At 44.1% G+C, this 21,927-nt stretch overlaps 1 protein-coding gene across 4 annotated transcripts in view; it reads left to right on the top strand.

Annotated features, from left to right (window-relative positions):
- Positions 1–2,058: 2,058 nt before the first annotated feature.
- setd5 (SET domain containing 5) overlaps positions 2,059–21,927 on the top strand; it is a 32,866-nt gene continuing 12,997 nt past the window's right edge. The window contains exons 1-11 of one of the 4 annotated variants that reach the window (XM_078283434.1): positions 2,059–2,453; positions 15,038–15,319; positions 16,837–16,939; positions 17,359–17,591; positions 18,762–18,820; positions 19,266–19,453; positions 19,923–19,961; positions 20,119–20,409; positions 20,703–20,851; positions 21,049–21,166; positions 21,327–21,436. In XM_078283434.1, coding sequence (XP_078139560.1) covers positions 15,249–15,319; positions 16,837–16,939; positions 17,359–17,591; positions 18,762–18,820; positions 19,266–19,453; positions 19,923–19,961; positions 20,119–20,409; positions 20,703–20,851; positions 21,049–21,166; positions 21,327–21,436 — 1,361 coding nt within the window. In that variant the 5' untranslated portion in view covers positions 2,059–2,453; positions 15,038–15,248. Of the gene's footprint in view, positions 2,454–8,334; positions 8,364–15,037; positions 15,320–16,836; positions 16,940–17,328; positions 17,592–18,761; positions 18,821–19,265; positions 19,454–19,922; positions 19,962–20,118; positions 20,410–20,702; positions 20,852–21,048; positions 21,167–21,326; positions 21,437–21,927 lie in introns of those variants that run through there. The other 3 variants (XM_078283433.1, XM_078283431.1, XM_078283432.1) reach the window with 3 other exon arrangements.

Below are 21,927 nucleotides of genomic sequence, written 5' to 3'. Positions count from 1 at the left end.
GGGGGAGGGTTGAGTAGTGCTATGGTGCAGTGCTCGGCTAGCTGGGCCTTATGCTATGACATTGCTTTTTCACCGCAGTATAATGGCAGCATTGTGAAATACGGCCTTGGTCTGCCAGAGAATGCTTGCTGGGAAACTTGGAAACTGTCCTTCGACAAGAAATCTCATGACGTGCCCTCTTAAATCAAGCTAATCCTGTTTTAACCGAGCAACATCCAGAGAACATGCTCGAAAAAAGCGATTAGAAAACGGATAGCCCTGGTCTTCAGTTCTGTGGCGGAGTCATTTTTGGAAACCGTTGTAAAATACATGAAAAAGCATTTAATATCACCACCGCCTGATAATGAAAGATTTATTGCGTTCTTATAATACAATAGCTACAATATGGCGTTTCCAAATCCGGTTGGCTTATTGCTTACTATTATTTTAGTTAACCAGTGTTAAGTGCTGCTGTGAAACATAACTATTATGTAACTATTTATCAGACACTGTTGTATGGTGTTGGTTATGCAGTTATGAATCGGCAGTTTCCGTAATCGTAAAAACATGTAAAGGTGTTTAACACGGTGATAAGTAAACTCATGCAAATGTATGTTTTGCTTAAGGGGGCTGTCGGTACTTATTCAACTGACCTCAGGACAGTCACAGTGACAAAATATACACTTTCTACCAGATTCATATTACTGCGTTGTTATATCTATCTATACTATACATATTAGTGACTTGCAGTAAACGTACCCAGACATTCTTTTTCCACAGAGAAAGGTATTGTTGGCTGTCACCATAATGTTTCATGATTCTGTTTGATAAAACACGTCTCAATTTTTTTTATTTTATTATGGAGACCCTACCAGACGTAGCTGCAATGTAACAATTTTATTATTCTGCTTTCTAATCTTGTCGCTCGTCAGACCACTGCAACAAATGACGTTGGCATTTATCACCTCAGCCAATCCAAAGTCGTCTCCCAAGTCCCATGACATGACAAGAAACCAATCGTGTCATTGTGCCTATTCGTTTAGAAGTATTTTAGTCCAAATGGCAATTTATTGTAAGTATTGAAAATAATGTCTCCGTTTCACGGTTTGCTTGTTAATCCAATGTGTGTGGCAGGCTAGGGTAGCATGTAATTGACTCGAAAACAAAGGCTGCTTCTCCATATGCCTACTGTAAACACTAAAATCATAATAAAAGTACGATCGCTTCTTGCCCGTTCTCCTGGTAAAACTTCCTGGATAGTTTGGTATATGGTAAGCCCATTGTTGATAGGGGTATTTTCGTTAGTGTTAGTCCTTTTCTGTATCTGCAAGTTTATGAAGAGACTGATTTCGACAGCGGGGAAGTGGAGTAGGAGGGACCAGTAATAAATAGATGCAGCCCAAGAGCACTGGTCAATTTCCCTGTCCAATCCCTTACCAGATGCTACCAGAGCGACACCTCATATTCCATTCATTTGACATAGACGGGGCTGACCCAGTGGGCTGACCCTGCCTCTGTTGTCCCTGGAACTGGGCCCCAGAGACCCCGTGTAGCTAAGGCTTGCTACTATGTATTGGTATGAACTGAAGCTTCTTCCATTGTAGATGAATATACCCCTCAAATAAAAAACAATAATAGTCCCACTAACGAATTAAAATTAATTCCACGGCATTTGCATTTAATAACGAGCATTTCCCAAAATTTTGACGGCACAGATCCGCTCTTTTCTGTCAAATTATCTCCCGAATCCATCCAAACACACTGCCTCTCCTGCTTGTGAGCCACCAGTACACATAACATGATGGAACTGAATTTTAGCACCCCTCCTCAAAGCAGTGCCCGCCCCTCTTTGCGTAGTTGACGAAAAAAAAAACCTCTCGCGCTCTAATTGACCAATGACTTACGTAGTCATCTAGTTTACATAATGACTGACACTTTTCTGACCAGTCATTTGCGACAGGCGGGACGTCGGCGCAAGGCCCGCCCAACGAAAGAGCCCCTGCATGGTCGCCTAGGAAACCCCGTGGCGTGGTTGTGTGTCAGTTTCGCTGGGACCCGCGGTCGATGCCGGTGAGGAGGGGGATGGGCGCCTCTGCGAATGTAAGGACCCGAGACAGAATCAGAGCCCTATATCACATAGAGCAGCATATACCCCTTTATAAATATCGACTGTAAATATATAAAACACTAAAATAAATGGATTAAATCACCGGGGATCTATTATAGACACTCAATGGAAGCACTGCACCTGAGCAGGACAGGGAATTTAACTTTCCGCCTATGCGTGGGGGACACTGAGAAGTTTGTTTCCTACCCCTGGAGAGGGAGCTACTTTTAAGGGCAAAGGATACAGGAGACACCGAGGCTGAGATACTGGCCTACTGGTCTGGTTGGATTTGATGTTGGGATACTCGAAGGTCTTCCTACTGTACATGAAATTGCCTTGTTTGCACTGGTTTGGAATGTCTCTTTAGGTGAGTGTTCTACATGTATATGTTTATTATTTGTTAATAACGTTACCCTGTATCTCTGGAGACCGTAACATAAATACAACAGACACTAACCATGTTTTCGAGAAAGCCAACATAGCTAGCAAGCTAACTAACTTAGCTAGCCGAGTACTTAACGTCCACTGGAGTTCTTTAGAACAAGTTGGTTGCCCTCACTATCTTTGCAGTTTCAGGTGGTATGCTTTGCTGGCCAAAATGCTCCCATGTTAACGGGCTGCCTTGCAGGGCAGCTCTTGGCTGTGTCTGGACTGATCCTCCATGGTTTTTGATCAGCTCCTCGTGTTATGTTTGCCAGCTAGCTTGTTAGTCCGCTCATACACCACAGTAATACTTTGATAATGTTTCGTTATTTCATGCAACCATGTTTCATAAGCTCTCTACAGCATTCTGCAACAGTTTTCAGGAGTTTGACTCAAGTAGTCCATCAAGGGTGTCTTAATTCAGTTAGTATCTCACACCGTTTCCACCAGGATTAAACCAGTCTGTCTAACTTGCCTAATGTTATAATAACTAGGGAATTTGAAGTGTTTTGTCTCATGACCACCAAGCTACAAATGGGTCCTTTTTCGAACCATTAATAAATACCTCTTGGTTTGTTGACTAATTACAGTAGGTTTAACTAAGTTTCGACAATTTATTGCTGCCATGGCCTAACATACCTTACACTGTCAAAACATCATGGGCAGCACATTATATGGATTGTATTCATGCTTATTGATGCTTAGTTATTTGAGCTTGAAACTGAGAGCAGGAGAGACATGCACCCCAGCTATTTGGCTAGTAGCACAGACAGACCGGGCAGGGTAATAATGCAAACTTGTTAAGTTAGATCCAAAAAAGCTATTTGTTGCATTGTTCTTTTGACATCAGTGTATTAAGTGTTGTTATGGGACCAAGAAACTGTCGAATTTAGGTAGTTACCTAATGACATGAGTTGCATTTGAGGCTTTATATGGGACGTATCTCAAGCCACCATATGCTGTATGTTAGTTAGCAGACATAGGTAACAATGCTATGCTAGCCAGTTAGCTAACTTTTTGGATGTTTTCCAGTTGATTGTGTCCTTACTTCGAGCCTGTATTTCCCAACATAAAGATTGCGACCACTTCTATATTTGGCAGTTATAGACGTGTTTATAAACTCAACTCGCCATTGTTATGGATTTTAGATCTGGTGTGTTTTGTTTTCTGTAAAATATTATGTTTTCATTATGGAGGTGTTTACATTATGTTAATGAATTTGGCTTTGGTAACATTCCTGACTTCGCTTAGGCGTGTGAATCAAGCTGAAAGGTTGGTGGTGTTTTTCTGTATGTTGGCTGTGTGGGGGATCTAGAAATCAGAAAACCAGATCTGTTGAGTAGTGACTTGCTGTTATTCGTCTTCACCTCCCCCACCTACCAACCCCCAGCCTCTGTGGCGGTTAAGAGAAATGGGTGGTATTTTAGAAGGGAGCTCTCGTTTCCTTTTTTAGCCTCCATTTTTTATTTCAACGTGTGAGTAACTGCGAGTGGCATTGTCGGGCCAGAATGCAGCGATCACAGCTAAGTTTCGACCAAGTTAGAGCCCTCATCGTGACACACTGCCTCTAGCTCTTATGTTTATAGAAAGCATCGCGTTGTTTGATAATCATAAAGGGGGGGTTTCGGCTTCACTTCCATTAGGCTGCTGCAGGGATCAAATTCTGGTCGCATGATTTAGGCCTTTTCACTTACACAATGTAGATTACTCATCACTTTGAATGTGGCACTAACGTTAACTGAAACATTCTCATCTCCAAGTGTGAGCTAATTGAATACCACAGATGAGCGCTGCCGGGACGTATCTCGGATTTTTATGCATTTTAGCGTGTTCCTCTATATAGTATGTTTCTTGTGGTATTTGTCAGAACCCCACATTTTTATTGCACCAACGGCTGCCCTAACCTTCGCCTGCGTAGTTTCTCCTTGCTCAGCTGCACCACGTAGACTTGCATTGTGCTGTGGACCGTCGGCCCGGAGCTCAGAGCAGCAGACACGGCACAGAGAGAATGGAGACTCTATCGGTCCTGGTTTCCCTGCCCTGTTAGGCCAATGAATGTGCTACCGGATGTGTGACGACCTCGCCGCAGCGAAATGTTTTGTGTCCGACCCCTGTGTCTGACGTGTCATTAATTCGTTTTCTTGAGGGAAGCAGCTGGTCATATTTCAGTCATATTTTTCCCTCCACTCAGGCGTCTCTACATTTTCTCATTAAAGATGAATAACATGGATTGTTTTAATATCAGCTTTGAGCACAGATTGTGAGGTTAGCATGAATTAATATCCAGCTATCTTTGTTCCTTGTACCTTGATCACTGCTCCAATGTGTTGTAGCTTAGCTCCATTAAAATTAACAAAAATCTACTTCATAAACCTATTTGAGATTGGGAAATGTAAATGAGGTTTCGTATGACAGTGTGTTTTTCCTGAGCAGTTGTCGACCTTGCTTCACAAGTACAAAGATTACACCCATGGCCTGTTGGGTGTACAGCCAGCACCAAATGTTTTGGTTGATCTCGAAGCCTGTCGGTAGCCAGATTGCAGTGCGGGGAGCCTTGTTTTCATTGGTTGAGGCTCACATTCTCTGAATATGTTTCACATCTTTTAATAGACTGTGTGGACTGCAGCCTGCCAACCTGGCCACTCATAACCATTGGAAACATGAGCCCCCCCCCCCCCCCCCCCCCAACACTCCCCCTGGCCTGACCCTTCTTGTTATCTAGAACAAACGCTGTGCTCACTACCAGAGACAAAGACAAGTACACAGCCCCCTAAGAAATAGAAGGAAAATTTGGGACACAGGCAAGCACACAATGCCGTGCTTTCTTAGTTCAACCTGCCACCCTGGGAAAGCCAAGAATGTACTGTCTGGCTTGTTGCCGCTGCTCTTGTGAATTAACCGCCATGTTGGTTTTTCAGGCCTGTCAAGCAGCTTCGGATTATGTTTTAAAGTAAGATACTTGTGCTAGGGGTGTTAAGTCAGAATGGTTGGTTGAAGGAGGTCTGTTGGGGAGTTTTGTCTGTTAGCTTGTCTTTGAGAGCAGCACTGTACTTGTGTGTGTCTGTCTAAAGGATGTGGAATCCCCCCCCCAAATGTGGGCCTCAGAAACTTTGGAGATCTGAGGAATGTGCAGACAGGCAAGGTTAGTCTGGCCCAGTTCTCTGTTCACTAAGGAAATACAGTCTCTCTCTCTCTTTCACATGCACGTACGCAGAGTGGTTACAAACCAAGTAATCATTAACTGTTGGGTGACGTGCCCAATCATTAGACTGGGGGAAGCAGCATCGAGGTCCTTTAAAAAAAATCTTCACCGTGCCATACAGCATTTAAACCCTGGTTTGTGTGTGTGCTCGTACAAGAGGGATTGAAGCAGGATGCTGGCCCATTTCCAAATGAGGAAGACAGGATCCTATCTCAGTGCAGACGGTTGGAGGAGAAAGAGAGATGGAGCGGGGGATGTTGCTGTGAGGGATAGGAAGAGAGGAGAAAAACCTCCTGTCTTTTTAGCTTTCCATTTGCATGCTGATGACACTCTGTATCATTACATGGAGGGCAGGTGTAGCTATTGACATGTTAATAAGATTGTGTGTGTGTGTGTGTGTGTGTGTAGTGCCTATGTGAGCATCGAGTCAAGTCATTCTGAGTGTTGTGAATCTGTAACTATATGGGAGCAGAATTAAATTCACAGTACAGAAACGATTGAGAGGCGGTTGTGTGCATTTCATCGCAAAATTGTAGTTTGACCCCCGCTGCATTTTATTAGCCTGTAGCAAATGGTGCTGGCTCCTCTCTTGCTCCTTGATTGCAAGTCCTTGCCTGTGTCTTGTATGAAAAATGCCATTTCAAAATCCTATGATGATTTTAACATGACCTTGGTTTTGCACACTGTTTCCTCTTAGCTATACCTATAGTTGTTTATTTCAACAGAGATAAAACGGAACAGAAAAAATGTGATTTCATTTTCACAATTGGGATTTTTATTTGCAACGTAGGTTTTTTTCTGATTTCATACTGATGTATGGGTGTGCGAGAGACTGTCTTTGCCTTTTGAATTTCCCCCGGGGATGGAAAAAGTACCAATCCATCTATCTTCCTCTCTATGTGGCTTCTCTTCAGCAGCTGCTGTGTGTTGTGTTTCTCGTCGTCTTGCACAACGGGGTTAAAAACAAGTCGCTGTGACGCCTGCCTCTTTGGTGCACTCCCATTGGCCCAGCAGCTCTGGAGCTGCTCCAATGGGGCGCGGCAATTCCTCAGCACTGGGGGAGCAGTGTTGCAGAGGGCTCTGCTGGGTAATTCTGTTTTGTGCCGAGGAGCAAGGCTTCTTGGGAGAATAATAATGGAGGAGGAGGAGGAGGCTGGGAAAAAAACAAGGCTGAGAGAGGGAGAGGCGGGCATTCTACGTAATTCTCTCTCTCTCTCTCTCTCTCTCTCTCTCTCTCTCTCTCACACTCTCTCTCTCTCTCTGGTTTTATCACACCCTTATGTTCTGTCCTTCATTTCTTTTTCTTTTTCTCACTGCCTCTCACACAGAGGACATGGCTCTCATTTGATAGTTGGTTTAGTGTATAGCAGGAAAAAAAGCTTCGTAAGATTCAGAGTTTCTGTCTCCACCTTTTGAACTGCAGGCAGCCATTTTAGGTTTCACCACATTGACCCCTTCTCTCTCTTTCCTTTCCCATCCCCTCCCCCAGCCCTGTCTCTCTCTCTCTCATGTAAGTAAACAGGACAATAAAGGAGACTGGGCTGAATACTGGCTGATTAGCTTGGTTCCTTGTGCCAGGTGAAACCAAGATTGCAAAAACCACAGGCACATTTCTGAGTGTGTTTGCTCAAAGGGTGTTGTCAGAGGGGGAGAGAGCAAATAAGGAACAGGAAAGAAGAAAAACAGCAAGGGAGAGCTTTTGCACCAAAGTCAAGCCACTCGACACCTAACCCTTTCGCAGCTGCCCTGTTTTGTAATGCACAGCAGCAGTGCTAAAAACAAAAGGGGAAATGAATGGCCGGTGCAGGGTTTTTCCTGTTCACAAGCCCCTTACACTGTCACCTGGTTGGGAAGAGTGGGGTGGAATTTTTTCCCTCTTTCCATATAACAGGCTTTCTTCGTGGCCGTTAATTTGTCCTCTTAAAACAGGTTTGGACTTGAAATGGAGCACCTCCTCTGAACCTCTTGAACCCAGATTTGTTCCCTCACCAAAGCTTGGCAATTATTCAAAGCACTGTCCAAACATGCTTGTTTTGTTCAAATACCCCCCCCCCCCCATAACTTTTACCATCCTCTGTCATAACATTTAAGATTTGTTGTTTTCTTGTGTTAAATTTCCTGAGCTCTAAACAGAGAGAGAGAGACAGACAGAGTGAGACGTTGAAGCCCTACGGCGATTCAAAATGGCTGCCCAGCCTTTTTGTGTGTGTGTGTTTTTTTTTTTTTGGAGTGACACCTCCTAATCTAGCATTGGCTAGTGTTGTGTATGTGTTGTGTTTCGAGTGTTATGGCTAGGTGGAGCCAGGGCAAACCCTCATGTCGCTCTGGATAAGAGTGTCGGCCAAAAGAGGAAATGGAAATGTCATCTAAATGTGTTTGTCATGCAGTGAGATCACGTGGTGAGAGACAGAGAGGGTGTCTCTGGTTTATGTTATGCCAGAGCTTGAGCTTATCTAATAACGAGGCAGCTTTTTTTGTGCCTCATGCTTCTGCTAGACTACCTCTTGGAAAAAATCCACCCTCACCACATTTGGGAGTAGACACTTTGTGCAGGGACTGCTGCCATTTGTGAGGACCGAGTGTACCTGACTCTAAGGCTCACAAAATACAACATGTTAATCTCAACCAGCAACACAGCACAGTGGAGATTGGGTCAGTCATTTTCAGGCTTAATACTTCTTATTTAATCAAGTTCAGTTTTAGGATTGCCGCTGCTTTGGACTTCAGTAGGTAGTCTTGATAACGGTTAATTTATTCAGTGGCAGCAGCTCTGTCTGTGCGACGAAGAGGAAAGAGAGGCAGCAGCAGGCCAGACAGGGCTAGTCAAGCCCAAACAGGCAGCAGTAGCTCCCTCGTTCCTTTTTTCTCCTCTAGGTTACTGCAGCCTCAAACGGACAGTGGCTGGCTTGTTTGCTCTGAAACAGATGATTGATTTTGTGTCACGCTGGCCCTGCTGTCGACCACTCTCTCCCCCACCCCTCTTACAGCACCCGCTCGGCCTTTGTTCTCCATTGTGTGTCTCTCATCCCCGGTCTGGTCCCGGTCCATTCAGGCAGCTGGACATTGTTGTGTTAATGGGAAGGCCACACTGCTCTCCCAGGACGCTCCACCGCTCAGCATGACAACGGACACATCGCTACTAGAGTTGAAGGGTTATCTAGTGTAGATATTACCCAGCCACCAGCCCCTAGAAATATAGTATGCATTTCTAAATATGGTGCCAGATGTTCACATCAATTCTCCATATCTATCATTTCTTTGCCCCCACATCATCAGCTCAAGTGTACAAAACAAGTTTTCCAATCTATGTTTGTGTGTAATTGTCTGAATGGCCGGCCAGTGGTTGCTCATTCTAATGATGACTTCCAGGAGTGTTTTCAGCTGCCTGTGCTGCGGCCATATCTGTTTCAGACAGCTCTTGTGCTGTGTAATTGTGTTTGGGGCCCAGGATTGTGCTACTGTGGGGAGAAATGGTCTGTCCAGAGCAGACAGCCTTTGAATCGCATAATTGTTTTATTTTTTTTCATAAAGTTTTGGGAAGACAACTCAATTCGGAGAATATAATACAGATGGAAGAGCTGTTGTAATGCTGCTCGATTTTTTTTTTAATGCTGTGTAGGTGCTTGCACTTTTTGTTATTTTCCCTGTCATTTTTTATCATCCCTGTCATTTATTGAAATTCACAAAGCAGTTTAACAACATAGGCCTTCAAATTAATAGCTTGTATAGTTGGGCTGGGTGGTATAACGAACATTTACCGAAACCAACACTTTGAATCTTTTACCGACCTAATTTCCCACATGTTGATATGTTTGGTAAATGCATTCCTCTAGTGCTGTCAAGTGCTTGATGACTCTGGTGACCCCTTGAGTCCCTTAGTGGTAGTATTTCACTGTCGTAAAGAAGAAGACTTGCCACTCGCTCGCGCCCCCCGCCCCCTCCCCTCACTGCAGACTGCAGAGAGAAGACATGTATATAAAAGAGATGACGTGAAATTGCCATAACGTAGCCTATACTAAATAATGGAACTGGAATAAACTTGTACCTCTGATGCTCGCTCACCCCGCATTGGTCGCGTAGCTTTGCATCTGCAGTGGTTACATGTGACAAAAAAATATTTTTTACTGGTGAATATTTTGGTTAAAAACTAGGCTACGTTTAGCAAGCTAGGCAGTTTTGCATAACAGTTGTGGAATTTATTAATTTTGCCTAATGCTAATGAAACGGCGCTCTCTCACCTTGTATTGAATGATGCTCGCTTGCCCAGTGTTCGTATCCTAATGTGTGTTTGTAACTGGTGGCTAATTTATGCATGACAAAAAACATTTTTGCAGGTGAATATTTTATAACTAAATAGAGCTAACAAAGAGTTTTTTTGCATAACAGGCTTAGAATTGAAGTTTGGTTTTGGCTAACGGGCTACTATGATACTGAAAGACAGCTAACATACCACAGCGTAGCAATACAGTAGAGTGGATCTGTTCTTGACAATACATTGATGAATGATGTGGTTATCCTGATTATTCCAGTACTGTAGTTGACAGAGGGCCATGTCACTAATAGAGAATGTAGTATTTGTTCACCAAGGTAGAAAATATAAACAAATTATTGTTTCATTTATCGATATTGGGGTAAATGTGACAGTATATCGTGATATGGATTTCAGGTCATATTGCCCAGCCATACCACGTGTCACTTACCCACACTATATCCACTACAATCTTGTAGGCCCAAATCTATGTTCCTTTTTTTCCATTTGTGACAAATGAAGTAGGCTACTGTTACGTTGCCAGATTGTTTAGCATAAATGTCTCACACAACTTAGAAATGACGTAGGCATAGCCTACCACTTTGCATGCACATAAGAGTCTCACATCACGTCTCTCCTGTGTTTTTATGTGTGTGAGAGAGAGTGTATGTCTTTGTAAATTTGTAAATGTGTTTGGGTGAGTGTAAAATAAGATCTAAAACGAGCCATACTTTCTCCCCGGCCACATTTCCCATTTGTCTTGAAGCCAGGCCCTATTGATTTGCCTGTTCTTCATCTTCAATTTCCTCCTGCTGTAGCTCGGGGAGTGCAGCTCAACCTGCACAGCGCCAGGGAACGGCAGATATATTCATATCCTGCCTTGTACAGCCAGCATGTGTGCGGGGGCTGACTGAGGGGGCTGGTGTAATCTCACTGGACTGGATGTGTTGTGAAGGTCTGGCAAGGCACAGGTGGACGCTGTGTGAGCATGGACGTGCTGTTCATACCCAAACTCTGTGTATATGTATGTATTATAGGTCTATAAGCCTGTCTGTTTGAAGCCATATGTGGAAAAAACATCTGTAAATGGATTGTGCGTGTGATTGTTTTTTGCAAGTGTGAGTTAGGGTTTGATCGATATGGGTTTTTGGAGGCCTGTAATCAGTATTTTTGGATTGAAGCTGCGGATTACCAATATTCAATATCTCTAAATGTGTCCATTCTCATACCAAAAAACTACAAGCATTCAGTGTTTCCCCCAGAATTTTATTTTTGTCAGGATGGTAAAATGGATGGATTAGGTGGGTTTAGCACTCACCCCACCTATGTAATAAAGGGGAAAATCTGAGATACATCAATGCCTTTAAAGGAAGAATTAATTTACAAAAACAACAAAAATCATACAGGTAAATTTATTTTTTTCTACATTAAGTTTTTCAGACTATATTTATGTAGCTGTGGTCACGGAAGAACCTCCATATCGCCGGTGGACGACACGACTGGCCAATATCCAATATTACATAAAAGGCCAATGTCAGACAGATATTGGTCTAACCCCAGTGTGTATGCTGTTTATGTACAACTGTGTCTTTCAGCAAAGACAGAAGGCTTTATATCCTCGGTCTTAACATTCAGCAGCACAGCAAGGTCACTGAGCCGGTGGTAGAAGTTACTGAATGACAACCTGCCTAAGGCCTTTCTCAGTTGCCTCTCCCTTACTTTGGGGGTTTCCCAATAGGGAAAAAACTGTCCTGTAGGCCTATAGTGAATGAGTATGCTCTTATGTTCTCCCATTTCACCTGTTCTGTGTAGGGGTTTAACTAAAGTGCTAGAGGGAGTGTAAGCAGAATGTGTGTGTGTGTATGCGTCTCTGCATGTTGGTGTGCCTGACTATTTTTGGTCTATCGGTATGTTATTTTTGTCCAACGCTTACAAGACTTGCTTCGCCGAGCTCGGTTGAGGTGAGGCGTGGCATTGTGTGTGTATGTGTACGTGCCTCTGAGCTGCTGTGTGTATGCTTGCATGGTTGGATTTGTTTGTCCCACTCCCTATGACGACATGCGTACACTATATCACTCCAGGGACGCATTAAAATATTAAAGGGAATCAAATAATTTATTGCACAACGGTACAAAATGAGTCTAGGAGCGCCTAACAGTGTCTGAAGACTGGAGGGTTAAAAAGGAGGGAGGGGAGAGGGAGACATTGGAGAGACGGTGAGAGAGAGAGAGGGTCTTCTGTGCTGTTTGTGTGTGTGTGTGCGCGCACCCCTCCCTCTCAGACTCCTCTCCAAAATGGCCTCTGTTCTAGTGGAAGTGAAAAGACTTTGTTGAGCCCGCTGGTAATTTGAGCCCGGTATTCATGGCCAAAGGAACGAACAAGGAAGGGAAGGGAGGGAAGGGAGGGAAGGGAGGGGAGGGGAGGGGGGGGGGACAGGGAGAGAGAGGTAAAGAAAGGCTTTCCTTCTTCGTATGGAATTTACCTCCCTAGTTCACCGTCTGGCTCTTTTGGAAGAGGCCCAAATAGTGTCTCCCTTTGTGGGTTGGGTTGGAGCTAGGTAGCTATTTCAGTGAGACGGGGATCATCCACAAGACTAATAAACAGCCAAGTGGTCCTCATAAAGGCTGTGGATGGGGCACCATGGGATCCACTCCATGCCATCTCGTCTAATGCGTCAGAAACTGGAGTTAACCCTTTGTGCGACCTTCCGGGCTGTTCTTTTGTCAGTGAGTCACATTTGAGGTGGAACTGAAGTGGAACAAAAACAATTATTGTTTAGTCCCAACCAAAATCTGTCTTCCAGTATTTGTCTTGGGGTATCTTGACACCAAGCCCATTTGTCTGAGACCTGAGATGTGCTAGAATGTTCTATATTTGAAACCAAACCTTTACACCTTTTCTTGAAATTAAGAAAGCATGTTGATATTTATTTTTGCTACCTACCAGTGTCTATCCAGCCAGATGGGGCTGACATTCTCTGTTTGACAGTGAGCAGGGTGAACTGACCTTGACATTATTGGAAGTCCCCAGCCTTACTGTGGTTGCCTCGGTGCTGTAGAGCGAGGGCAACAGTTGGCTGTAGCCAGGGGACAGCTACAGAAATGTCATACATCCTGTTGCTGCTGCTATTGCTTTGGATGGCTTCTCCTAATAAACCAGCAATTCAGGCAGCCCATGTTTTATGTCAGGGCTTTTTTTTTTATTTTATTTTTTTTTAAGTCTGGAGCTCATAATTTCCTCTTGTGAAAAGAATCAGAATCCTCCGCCATTGAAGCTTGTGTTCTGGTGAATCTGATCAGTGTAGTGTTTGTGGGTGACTGTGTTTGCATGCGTCTGGCCGAGGGATGACCTTGCTGTAAGCCAAATCCTCTCCTCGGCGTGTGAAAGGAGCACAGAAGGCCCTGTTCCTCTTTTTGCAGCCGTGGTTACTGCCTGCAAGCCTGCTAGCTATGCGTCTGCCTGGGCGGATGAGCGAGCGAGGGAGAGATGGAGAGGGAGAGAGAGCAGAGGAGTGTGGGTCAGTGTTTCAGCAGTGTGTGATCACATGACTAGAGGGCCCAGCCTCATGTCGGATGACTCACCCCTCCGGGCCGTCTGGGAGGAAGGCGCCCCCTGCTGGTTCTCCTTGGTAGTGCGTCCTGATGGGAGGCTCAGTATAAACAGAGCTGTGCAGCCGCTGGTTGTTTTTCTGCTCTCTGAATAGCCCCCCCTCCATATCCATACCGGAAGCCTCTGTATGGATAAGAGACAGTCCTACCACACTATGTCCATATCAAGTTGTCATTTTAGACGGGGCAGATAAAAGCTCTCTGCTGCTCCTTACTCAAAGCCTTTTTTGTCAAGATGACTCAGCAAATTTGGATCTTCATTAGGGATGCTAGGATGATTTTCCACTGAAGCGCTGTGTTTATTGTTGTTATGTGGACATGACAACCATCTGTCTGTTAATGTTCAACTGTGACTGTGCTGTTGTTGCCCCTTGTAAAGGAGGCAAGTTTAACCGGAACTTAGTGCCTCCATGCTTGAACAAGCCATAATTTGTTTTTTGTTTCACTAGTCAAACAGAAAGCAGTCATAAGCAATTATCCAAAGGGTTGTTCTCTTCTGGTGATTTGAAATAAGTAATGATCTATGAAAACAGGCCCCACACTGGGTCATAATTCTAGACTTCTCGGAGGCTGTTACAGAAAGTACAGGTTAATTACGGCTTCCTATTGTAACAGTGTCCAAGATGGCCTACTGGTGTTCAATTACTTGTTGACCCTGCTGTGCTCTGCTCCTTACGGGTTTTGCCGCTGCTGTTGGTCACCCAACAGTATTTTTATGTCAACAAACTCTGCTGCTTCATCAAATGAAACCAAATTAATTAAGAAGTACTAATGAAATTAGGGTTAGGCCGGTTTGCTGATATACCAGGACGATATTCATAGTATTCTGTTACATCACCAAACAGCCATCTTGGTAGGAAAATCACAGGTGATTGTAATAAAGTAACAGGTGATTATAATCAAATGACAGCCACAGCCAATGAGCTGTGTATATGGTAAAGCACCATATTTGGGCTTTTATCAAATCCTATCAGATAAAACTTGCAATGAAATTTTATTTTCTTTGCTCTTTTAATTTCTTCATTTAATTGTTCAGTAATGTTTTATTGTAATTGAATTCTTCAATAAAGGCATAATCTACCTTTGAATAGGTATGGTGGGTCTAACCCTAAAAGCATTTAATTATTCTCGGTTTCAATGGAGAGATTTAGTCTAAATGCTGTTTCAGAGGCTTTTCCACCCTGACAAGAATAAAATTCTGGGGGGAACAACTGAATCCTTGTAATTTGTTGGCAGGAAAAAAGGGTCAAATTAAAGGTTTTGAATATTGTCAGTCTAAAAATATCTGTATGGGCCTTCAAAAACCAATATCAGTCGGACCCTAAAGGAAAGTACAGTGAGTGCAGTTTTTTTTCCATCATTCCATATAACATGCTGACTCATGAAGCTTGTTTTTGCGATGTTTTGACTGTATCCAAGCTGTGTGTGGGGGTATGTATCACTCATTGCCTGTCACCCTCTCTCCCCAGGTCTCCCCATGTCCGTGAGCCGTGGGTTGCGGCTCGGCGGCGCCCCACCCCTCGAGTGGCCTGTCGCTGTAGTTGGGAACCTGTGATTCCCATCCTCACCTCTCCTCCTCCTCCTCCTCCTCCCCCCTGTCCCGTCCCATCCCTCCCCTCCCACTCCCCTCCCCCCTCCCCCCTCTTCCCCCCCCTCCCACGCGTCGCTGTGCTGGACGTCATGAGCATAGTAATCGCGCTGGGAGTCACCACACCTGAAACGTCTTACTCAGATATGGCTGCTGGATCAGAGTGAGTACTCCTTGGAGGAGGGGTGGGGGGTGTTTGGGTCTCAAATAGATGTGCGATCGTCCTACAGCAGTGGTTCTCAAAGTCGGGTCAGGGGACCTCCAGAGGTCTTTGAGGAGGTCCCAAGGGTCACCAGCAAATGAGGAATAGTTCAATTTCACTGAGTCGAATGCACTACAAATCATTTCTTTAACAAAATGTTTAATATTGACTATTGTAATCATAGGCGTCACTCTCACCACTAAATTGTAGACGTGTACAATACTAAAGCATTGTACTCAGTACTAAATCAACAACAAAAATGCTCCCATGGGGGCCCTGGGACAAAATCCTATCAAATGAAAGGTTCAAGGACCCCTGACCTGCAGGTTGGAATAAAAGTTGGATTGCCACTTTCTGCTGCCCTCTCCCTAATGTCCAGTGACATCATTATAGAAACAACATGGCAGCAAAACTGATGTAATGGTTTTCATCTCTGAACTATCTGCCTAAAGGAACTGATTTTGTTCCTTTTGTTCAAAGTTTGACACAATCGAAGCACCTTGGGAGAACTACAAGGTTGTGACGGATATGTTTACTTTGAATATCTGCCTGTCAGGAGGTTTTTTGTTGTCTCTCTAGAAAATCTGGAAAAAAAGAAGAGACTTTGAGAGTTGGGAAGTGTAGTCCACCAAAGAAAAGCCTGACCAACCTTGACCAGACAGAAATTAAGGAGCTGTCTGAATCCTCCATCAGGGATCCTAACCCTTGTAATAAAATGGCTTCATCTTCCAAAGGGTTTCAAGTTTATATGTAGCCGGTATAAACTTGAAACCCTTTGGAAGATGAAGCCATTTTATTACAAGGCGTTGACCCCTATGTAAGGGAGGTAGACGTTATCAGGTCTCCACATCAGCACCTAGCTGTGCTGAGCAGTGTCTGAGGAAATGGCCACAGACAGCTTAAGTAAGAACAGGCATTGCCACTTCTCTGTAGGTAAGCCTACTTACGTAACTGAGGTTTTGTGGAATGCAGTTGGCTGGAACAGGCTTCCCTCCCATCCACCCCTATCCATGGCCCCCTTTAGTTTCTTCCAAACCTCAGTCAGAGGAACTCACTCCAGCACAAGGAAAAAAAACTGTCTCTGCCGACATTTAGAAAATCTTGGGTCTTGAATGTAACAATTTTTGTTTTTGATTCTTTTGACATTTAAGTTAGCTCCAGCGTTAGAGGGGTTCAGTTTGTTAGGTGAATGCAAGGTTGTTCTCTGTCTGGCCAGACCTCAGCTAAAGGGCAATGGGAGTTGCATAACATAATGGCGGCCCACATTCCATTTCCTGAATTGCTGTTCTCCCAGGCTCCATCTGGAGGGTGATATTTTGGGTCGTGGTGCCATCTAGTGACTGACTGGGTGTGTTTTATTAAAGACAGTTGTTTACATTGTAGCGCTGTAACAGAGTAGTTGTTGCCGGCTGCTGTTTACTAGTTAATTCTTGTAATTATTCTTGCTAATCATCTTTGTTTTTCTGTTCTTGCCCCAGCCCTGAGTCAGTGGAAGCAAGCCCTGCCGTGAATGAGAAAAACTACAACAGCCACAGCTGTGGGAGCGCACAGAGTCATGGGTATCGGGGACTACCGTATGCTGTGAGTTCATACAGCTCTTTAAAACTTATGAACACAATTCTAATCCTAGTATCCCAGGTAAATTCATCATATGAAATAAGCTTTTACTTTTGTTAATTCCATATTCGATGGCTAGAAATATCTGAACATTTAAAAAATAATGCTTAACTAAAGCTTTCCAGAAAGGAACTATAATGCCACCCAGTTATGCACCAAGTTTGTTGTTCTTAGGACTGGTGCTGCTAGTTTCATTAAGGACGTAAAAGGTCTGCCTAAGTGTTAGGCTTCTATAACCGCAACACTTCTTCCATTATTAACAGCTGTACTGTTTCACATACCTTTTTTTGCCCTCATTTTCATTCGTCTCCATTTTCCGTTTCCCTTTTTGCCTGAACACCCGTTGTTTGAAGATGCAACAGTCTTCCGTTGTGTGTTGTCAGGATCACAACTATGGCGCGCCCCCTCCCCCCACCCCACCCGCCTCTCCGCTCTCCCAAACCATCATTCCCCGCATGGATCTCAACGGCGTGGTACGCAGCTCCCGCTATCACGATCCCACTGAGGACAACTCAGCCGACAGCGACAGCTCCTCAGAGGAGGACGGGGCCGTGGCTGACTGGTGCCACTGCAGCCTAACACCGGACGGCCTGCTCATCAAGTGTGACAACTGCAGGTATGAGATGTATAACCTAGCCATTCTGGATCCTGGATCATATCCTTATTTCTTCTACTCTGGACTGTTATAACTTGCTGTATTGTGGTATCAGCTGTAGTGTTGTCACAATAACCGAAATTTCAATACTACTTGGATACCGTTTCTTAAAGATGGACTTCAGTATTGAATTTTATAAATGCTTTTACCAAATGTGTTCTTCAAACTGACATTCTATTTCAACCTTGCCACCAGAGGCTGTGTACATGCAGATGGCATGCAGATTGGAATAGTTAAAAGAAGGATTGAAATAGACAGAGTGTTAGTCTGGTTCTTAACAGGGGACAAACAGCTGAAAACATTCAGCAGCGGCAAACAGTTCACCACGTCTTGAACTGAATTCCAGTCCACCCAGACTGGTTGACAAAACTGGTGCCAGGAGCGACATATGGAACTATTTCACTTACAGAACTCAATCAACCTCAAAACCCTGTGCAAAAGTTGCTACAAAGCTGTCCAGGTCAAGCGTGATAGCACATTGCTTCATGGTTTCTCTTGTCTGCCATGGTATTGTAGTAGTATTGATTTTTTAGATATTAAAGTTGGTATTGGTATCTAACTCAAAATTTCCTTGACTTTGTAATTACTTTGAATTTTGACTTCAATACTATAAAGCCCTAATGCCGTAAAGCCCTTTCACAACTGCAACTCATCAAAATGCAGCTCAGGGAACCATATCACTCCTCTCCTGGCGTCCACTTTAACATCTTGCTGTTGGTTTATAAAGCTCTGCATGGTCTTGCACCTCAGTACATTTCTGAACTTTTGAACTGAACACCCCTAGGTCCCTCAGGTGCTCTGATCAGAGGTCCTAGGGGGGAAAACATACTTTTGCTATTGCCACTGCTAGACTGTGGAACAACCTTCCCAAAAGAATCCCTTGCCATTTAAAAAAAAAAAAATCGATTAAAGACTCACTTTTACTCTGTGACCTTTCAATGTGACAGGTTTGTTTTGCTTGCTTTTTTTGTAATGGGCGTTTAGTCTGTTTAGCATACTTCTTCTTCTGTTATCTTTCTATCAAACATTGTGATGTACTTTGTAGCAAACTTGACTTTACTTATTGTTTCATTTGACTTTTGGCCATTTTGCGCCATGTCTTGATTTATGTTATTATCTTTTTGGTTGTAGGGGACTAGACAGGAGGAAAGGAGCAGAAGGCCAACACAGGAAACCGGAAAATGTCTCAGGTACATTATGTCTTAATTTTTTAGCATGTTACAACACAACACACATTAATTAAATGGTTTCATTTTTATACCTCCAATAGACCACAGCGTAGTTCAGTATCATTGTTAACCTCAGATGAGCAAGACCACAGCCTGAGGTCCGCATGCAGATTCCTTTGGCTGCTTCAAAGTCTACATTAAAAACAAGAGGTCCCTATTGGCTGTTCCAAAGTCTAGATTGTGTATACTAGATTATATATGTATACATTATAGATGAGCCCTATTTAATCTCTTATATCACTTCTTAAAACTCATTTTCTAGGCTTTTATATTATTACCTTGCTTTCACCGCTTTTGCTGTCAATTTTATCGTTGTTTTTTTACTCTTTTGTAAAGCACTTTGTAACTGCACTTTGTAATACCAACTTTCTGATATCTAATGAACATGCCTCTGTTTCCTTGGTAGTTGGGGAGAGCAGTGCCACAGAGAGTGGTGATGAAGAGGTGTCCCCCTCCACCATCTCCTACACGGCCACCCAGCATACGCCCACCAGCATCACCCTCACCGTCAACCGGGTTAAGAGGAACAAATCCAAAAAGAGGAAGAAGAGCACGGAGAAGGCCCGTGGAGCACCCAAGGGCAAAAAGGTCAAGGTGCGCAAACTGTTGAAGAAACCAGTGGGGTTGGTGAGAGTCTAGCAAAGACAGTGTACTTAGGCTACATAGACTGCCAGCTCAAATCTGATTCTTGGCATATCCAGATTGGAGTCAGATTGATTTTATCAAGTCTGAACAGCAAAAAAATACATGCCTTTTTAAAAAAATCTGATTTAAGCCACATTTGTATGTGGTTTGAAATGCGATTCAAGTCAGATCTCTACAGATGCATCTCAGTCTGACCGCTCTGGCCACTCAAAGCGGTTTTCATACTGTCCTTTGCGCCACTCGCAACGCGACACGTGACGCTGGCGTCAGATCCAGAGCGCCAGAAAACAAATGATAACAACAGCTGATGTTGTCTGTTGCGACGGAGGAATTCTGCACTGTGACTAGATAGTGGGCAGATGCAGGGAAACACGTCCATTTGTTAATGTCTTTGTGTATTCATTTCTTTTTCTTTCAGGCCTTCAGAGAGGGTTCCAGGAAGTCCATGAGGATGAAGGTAAGGTTGCAGTTTGCCTGAGATATTTGTTTTATTCACATGAAACCAGTTCAGTTCCCCACTCAGTTGCTATCAGCCCCAGGCTTTTCATTTCCAAAGCTACTTGGATCAACAGCAAAACCCAGTCACAACTCACCCCATCTCTTCTTCTGTCCAGAACTCAACGACAGAGGCCAACGTGCTGGATGAGAACACGGCAGAGGGCTGGGAAACCAAGATCCGCCAGTGGACAGACCAGTACGAGGAGGCCTCGGCCAATCAGTACAGTGCCGACGTCCAGACGCTGCTCCAGCTGCACCGTGCTGCCAACACCACCGTCTCAAAGACGGAGAGCGGTACCACAACGCCGCCCACAGCCACACAGATCCACGCCTCGGCCGACACCATGGACACCATAAATCGCACTGAGCTGGCCTGTAACAACACAGTGCTGGGCTCACAGATGCAGGTCGGCCTGAATCTTAATCGAAACTTCACACTTTTTTTTCAAGCTGCTAGCACCTTTTTACATTAAAGTCAATCGGTAGCAGCTGCATGGCAGATGGCTTCTCTTCAGGCAGAGCAGAGTGCTTTTTTTGTGAGCTGACCAGTCAGGAAGAAGAGGCAAAGTTTGACACTACATAGGCAGCTGATAGTGTAAGACAACAGCCACAAGTTGGTAGTGGTTACTCTGGCTGATATTTCCTTCGTTCCTGTGGTTTAAGGGTTGTAATTTGTGTTAATGTGTTTTGTTTATTCCAGCTCCAGTTGGGCCGGGTAACACGGGTGCAGAAACACAGGAAGATCCTGCGAGCAGCCAAGAATCTAGAGCCAGACACCCTTATCATTGAGTACCGGGGCAAGGTCATGCTCAAACAACAGTTTGAGGTCAACGGGCACTTCTTCAAAAAGTAAGGAGCCGCAGTATATGACTGTTAGGCTAGAAGATATCCATCTGGTTCCAAGGACAACTGGCTAGATTTACAAGGATTATCTTACTGTCTCCTGTGTATCACCTGTGTTTTTGGGCTTCCAAACAGGACTTGTTTGTGCTAGATTTTAATATCTGCCTTTGATACCATTTCCATTTTTGTTATATTTTTCCCAGACCCTACCCTTTTGTGCTGTTCTACTCCAAGTTTAATGAGGTAGAGATGTGTGTGGATGCACGGACCTTTGGAAATGACGCCCGCTTCATCAGGAGGTCCTGTACGCCCAACGCTGAGGTCAGCCATTTAGGGTTTTACATCTGAATGCATGCCAATAATGGAGACAACAGCTTCCTTATGTTTTCACTTAGCATAGACTGGAGTCTGCTTTGTTTCCTACTTTGCTTCAGGAGCGTCTTATGAAATAAGATAACTCAGCCATCTGTCTGTTCCCCAGGTCCGGCATATGATCGCCGAGGGCATGATCCACCTGTGTATCTATGCTGTCAGTCAAATCACCAAGGACGCTGAGGTCACCATTGGATTTGACTACGAGTTCAACAGCTGGTCAGTAATGCCAGATTACCCCATCCCCCCCACCCCCACCCCGTCCCTCAATATTAATAAGCATCCACATCAAATCCAGGTGTAAATGCACCCAAGAGAAACAAATCAGACGACAGGCACTTCATATAGTAACATACTTGTCAAAGATGGATTGTCAAGGGAACATGAATGGGGAACAAGTGAGGCAAGGTGTGTATTGTTGACTTTAAAGGATGTAAATGGCACGAGAAGAACCGACATGCATAGCAATCTGCATTTTAGCGAGGGGAAAGAGGAATCTGAGCATACCGTGTGTCTAATGAAGAAACTTTTTAATGTCAGGTGTAAATGTAATCCAGCTAAGTCCTCTCTAGACACAATCTGAATATAAGAAAGTGGACCTTAGTTGTCTCTCGGTTTCCCCATTCAGTTAGCTTTGTCTTGTTTGGCTCATTGCTGCTACAGGATGGCCTCTGCCTTGTGGCATTTTCTCCTATGTAATCTTCTATTCT

This window comes from Centroberyx gerrardi, chromosome 5 (genome assembly GCF_048128805.1).
Source record: "Centroberyx gerrardi isolate f3 chromosome 5, fCenGer3.hap1.cur.20231027, whole genome shotgun sequence".
NCBI lineage: Eukaryota > Metazoa > Chordata > Actinopteri > Beryciformes > Berycidae > Centroberyx > Centroberyx gerrardi.
This window is presented reverse-complemented; position numbering and strand designations above follow the sequence as displayed.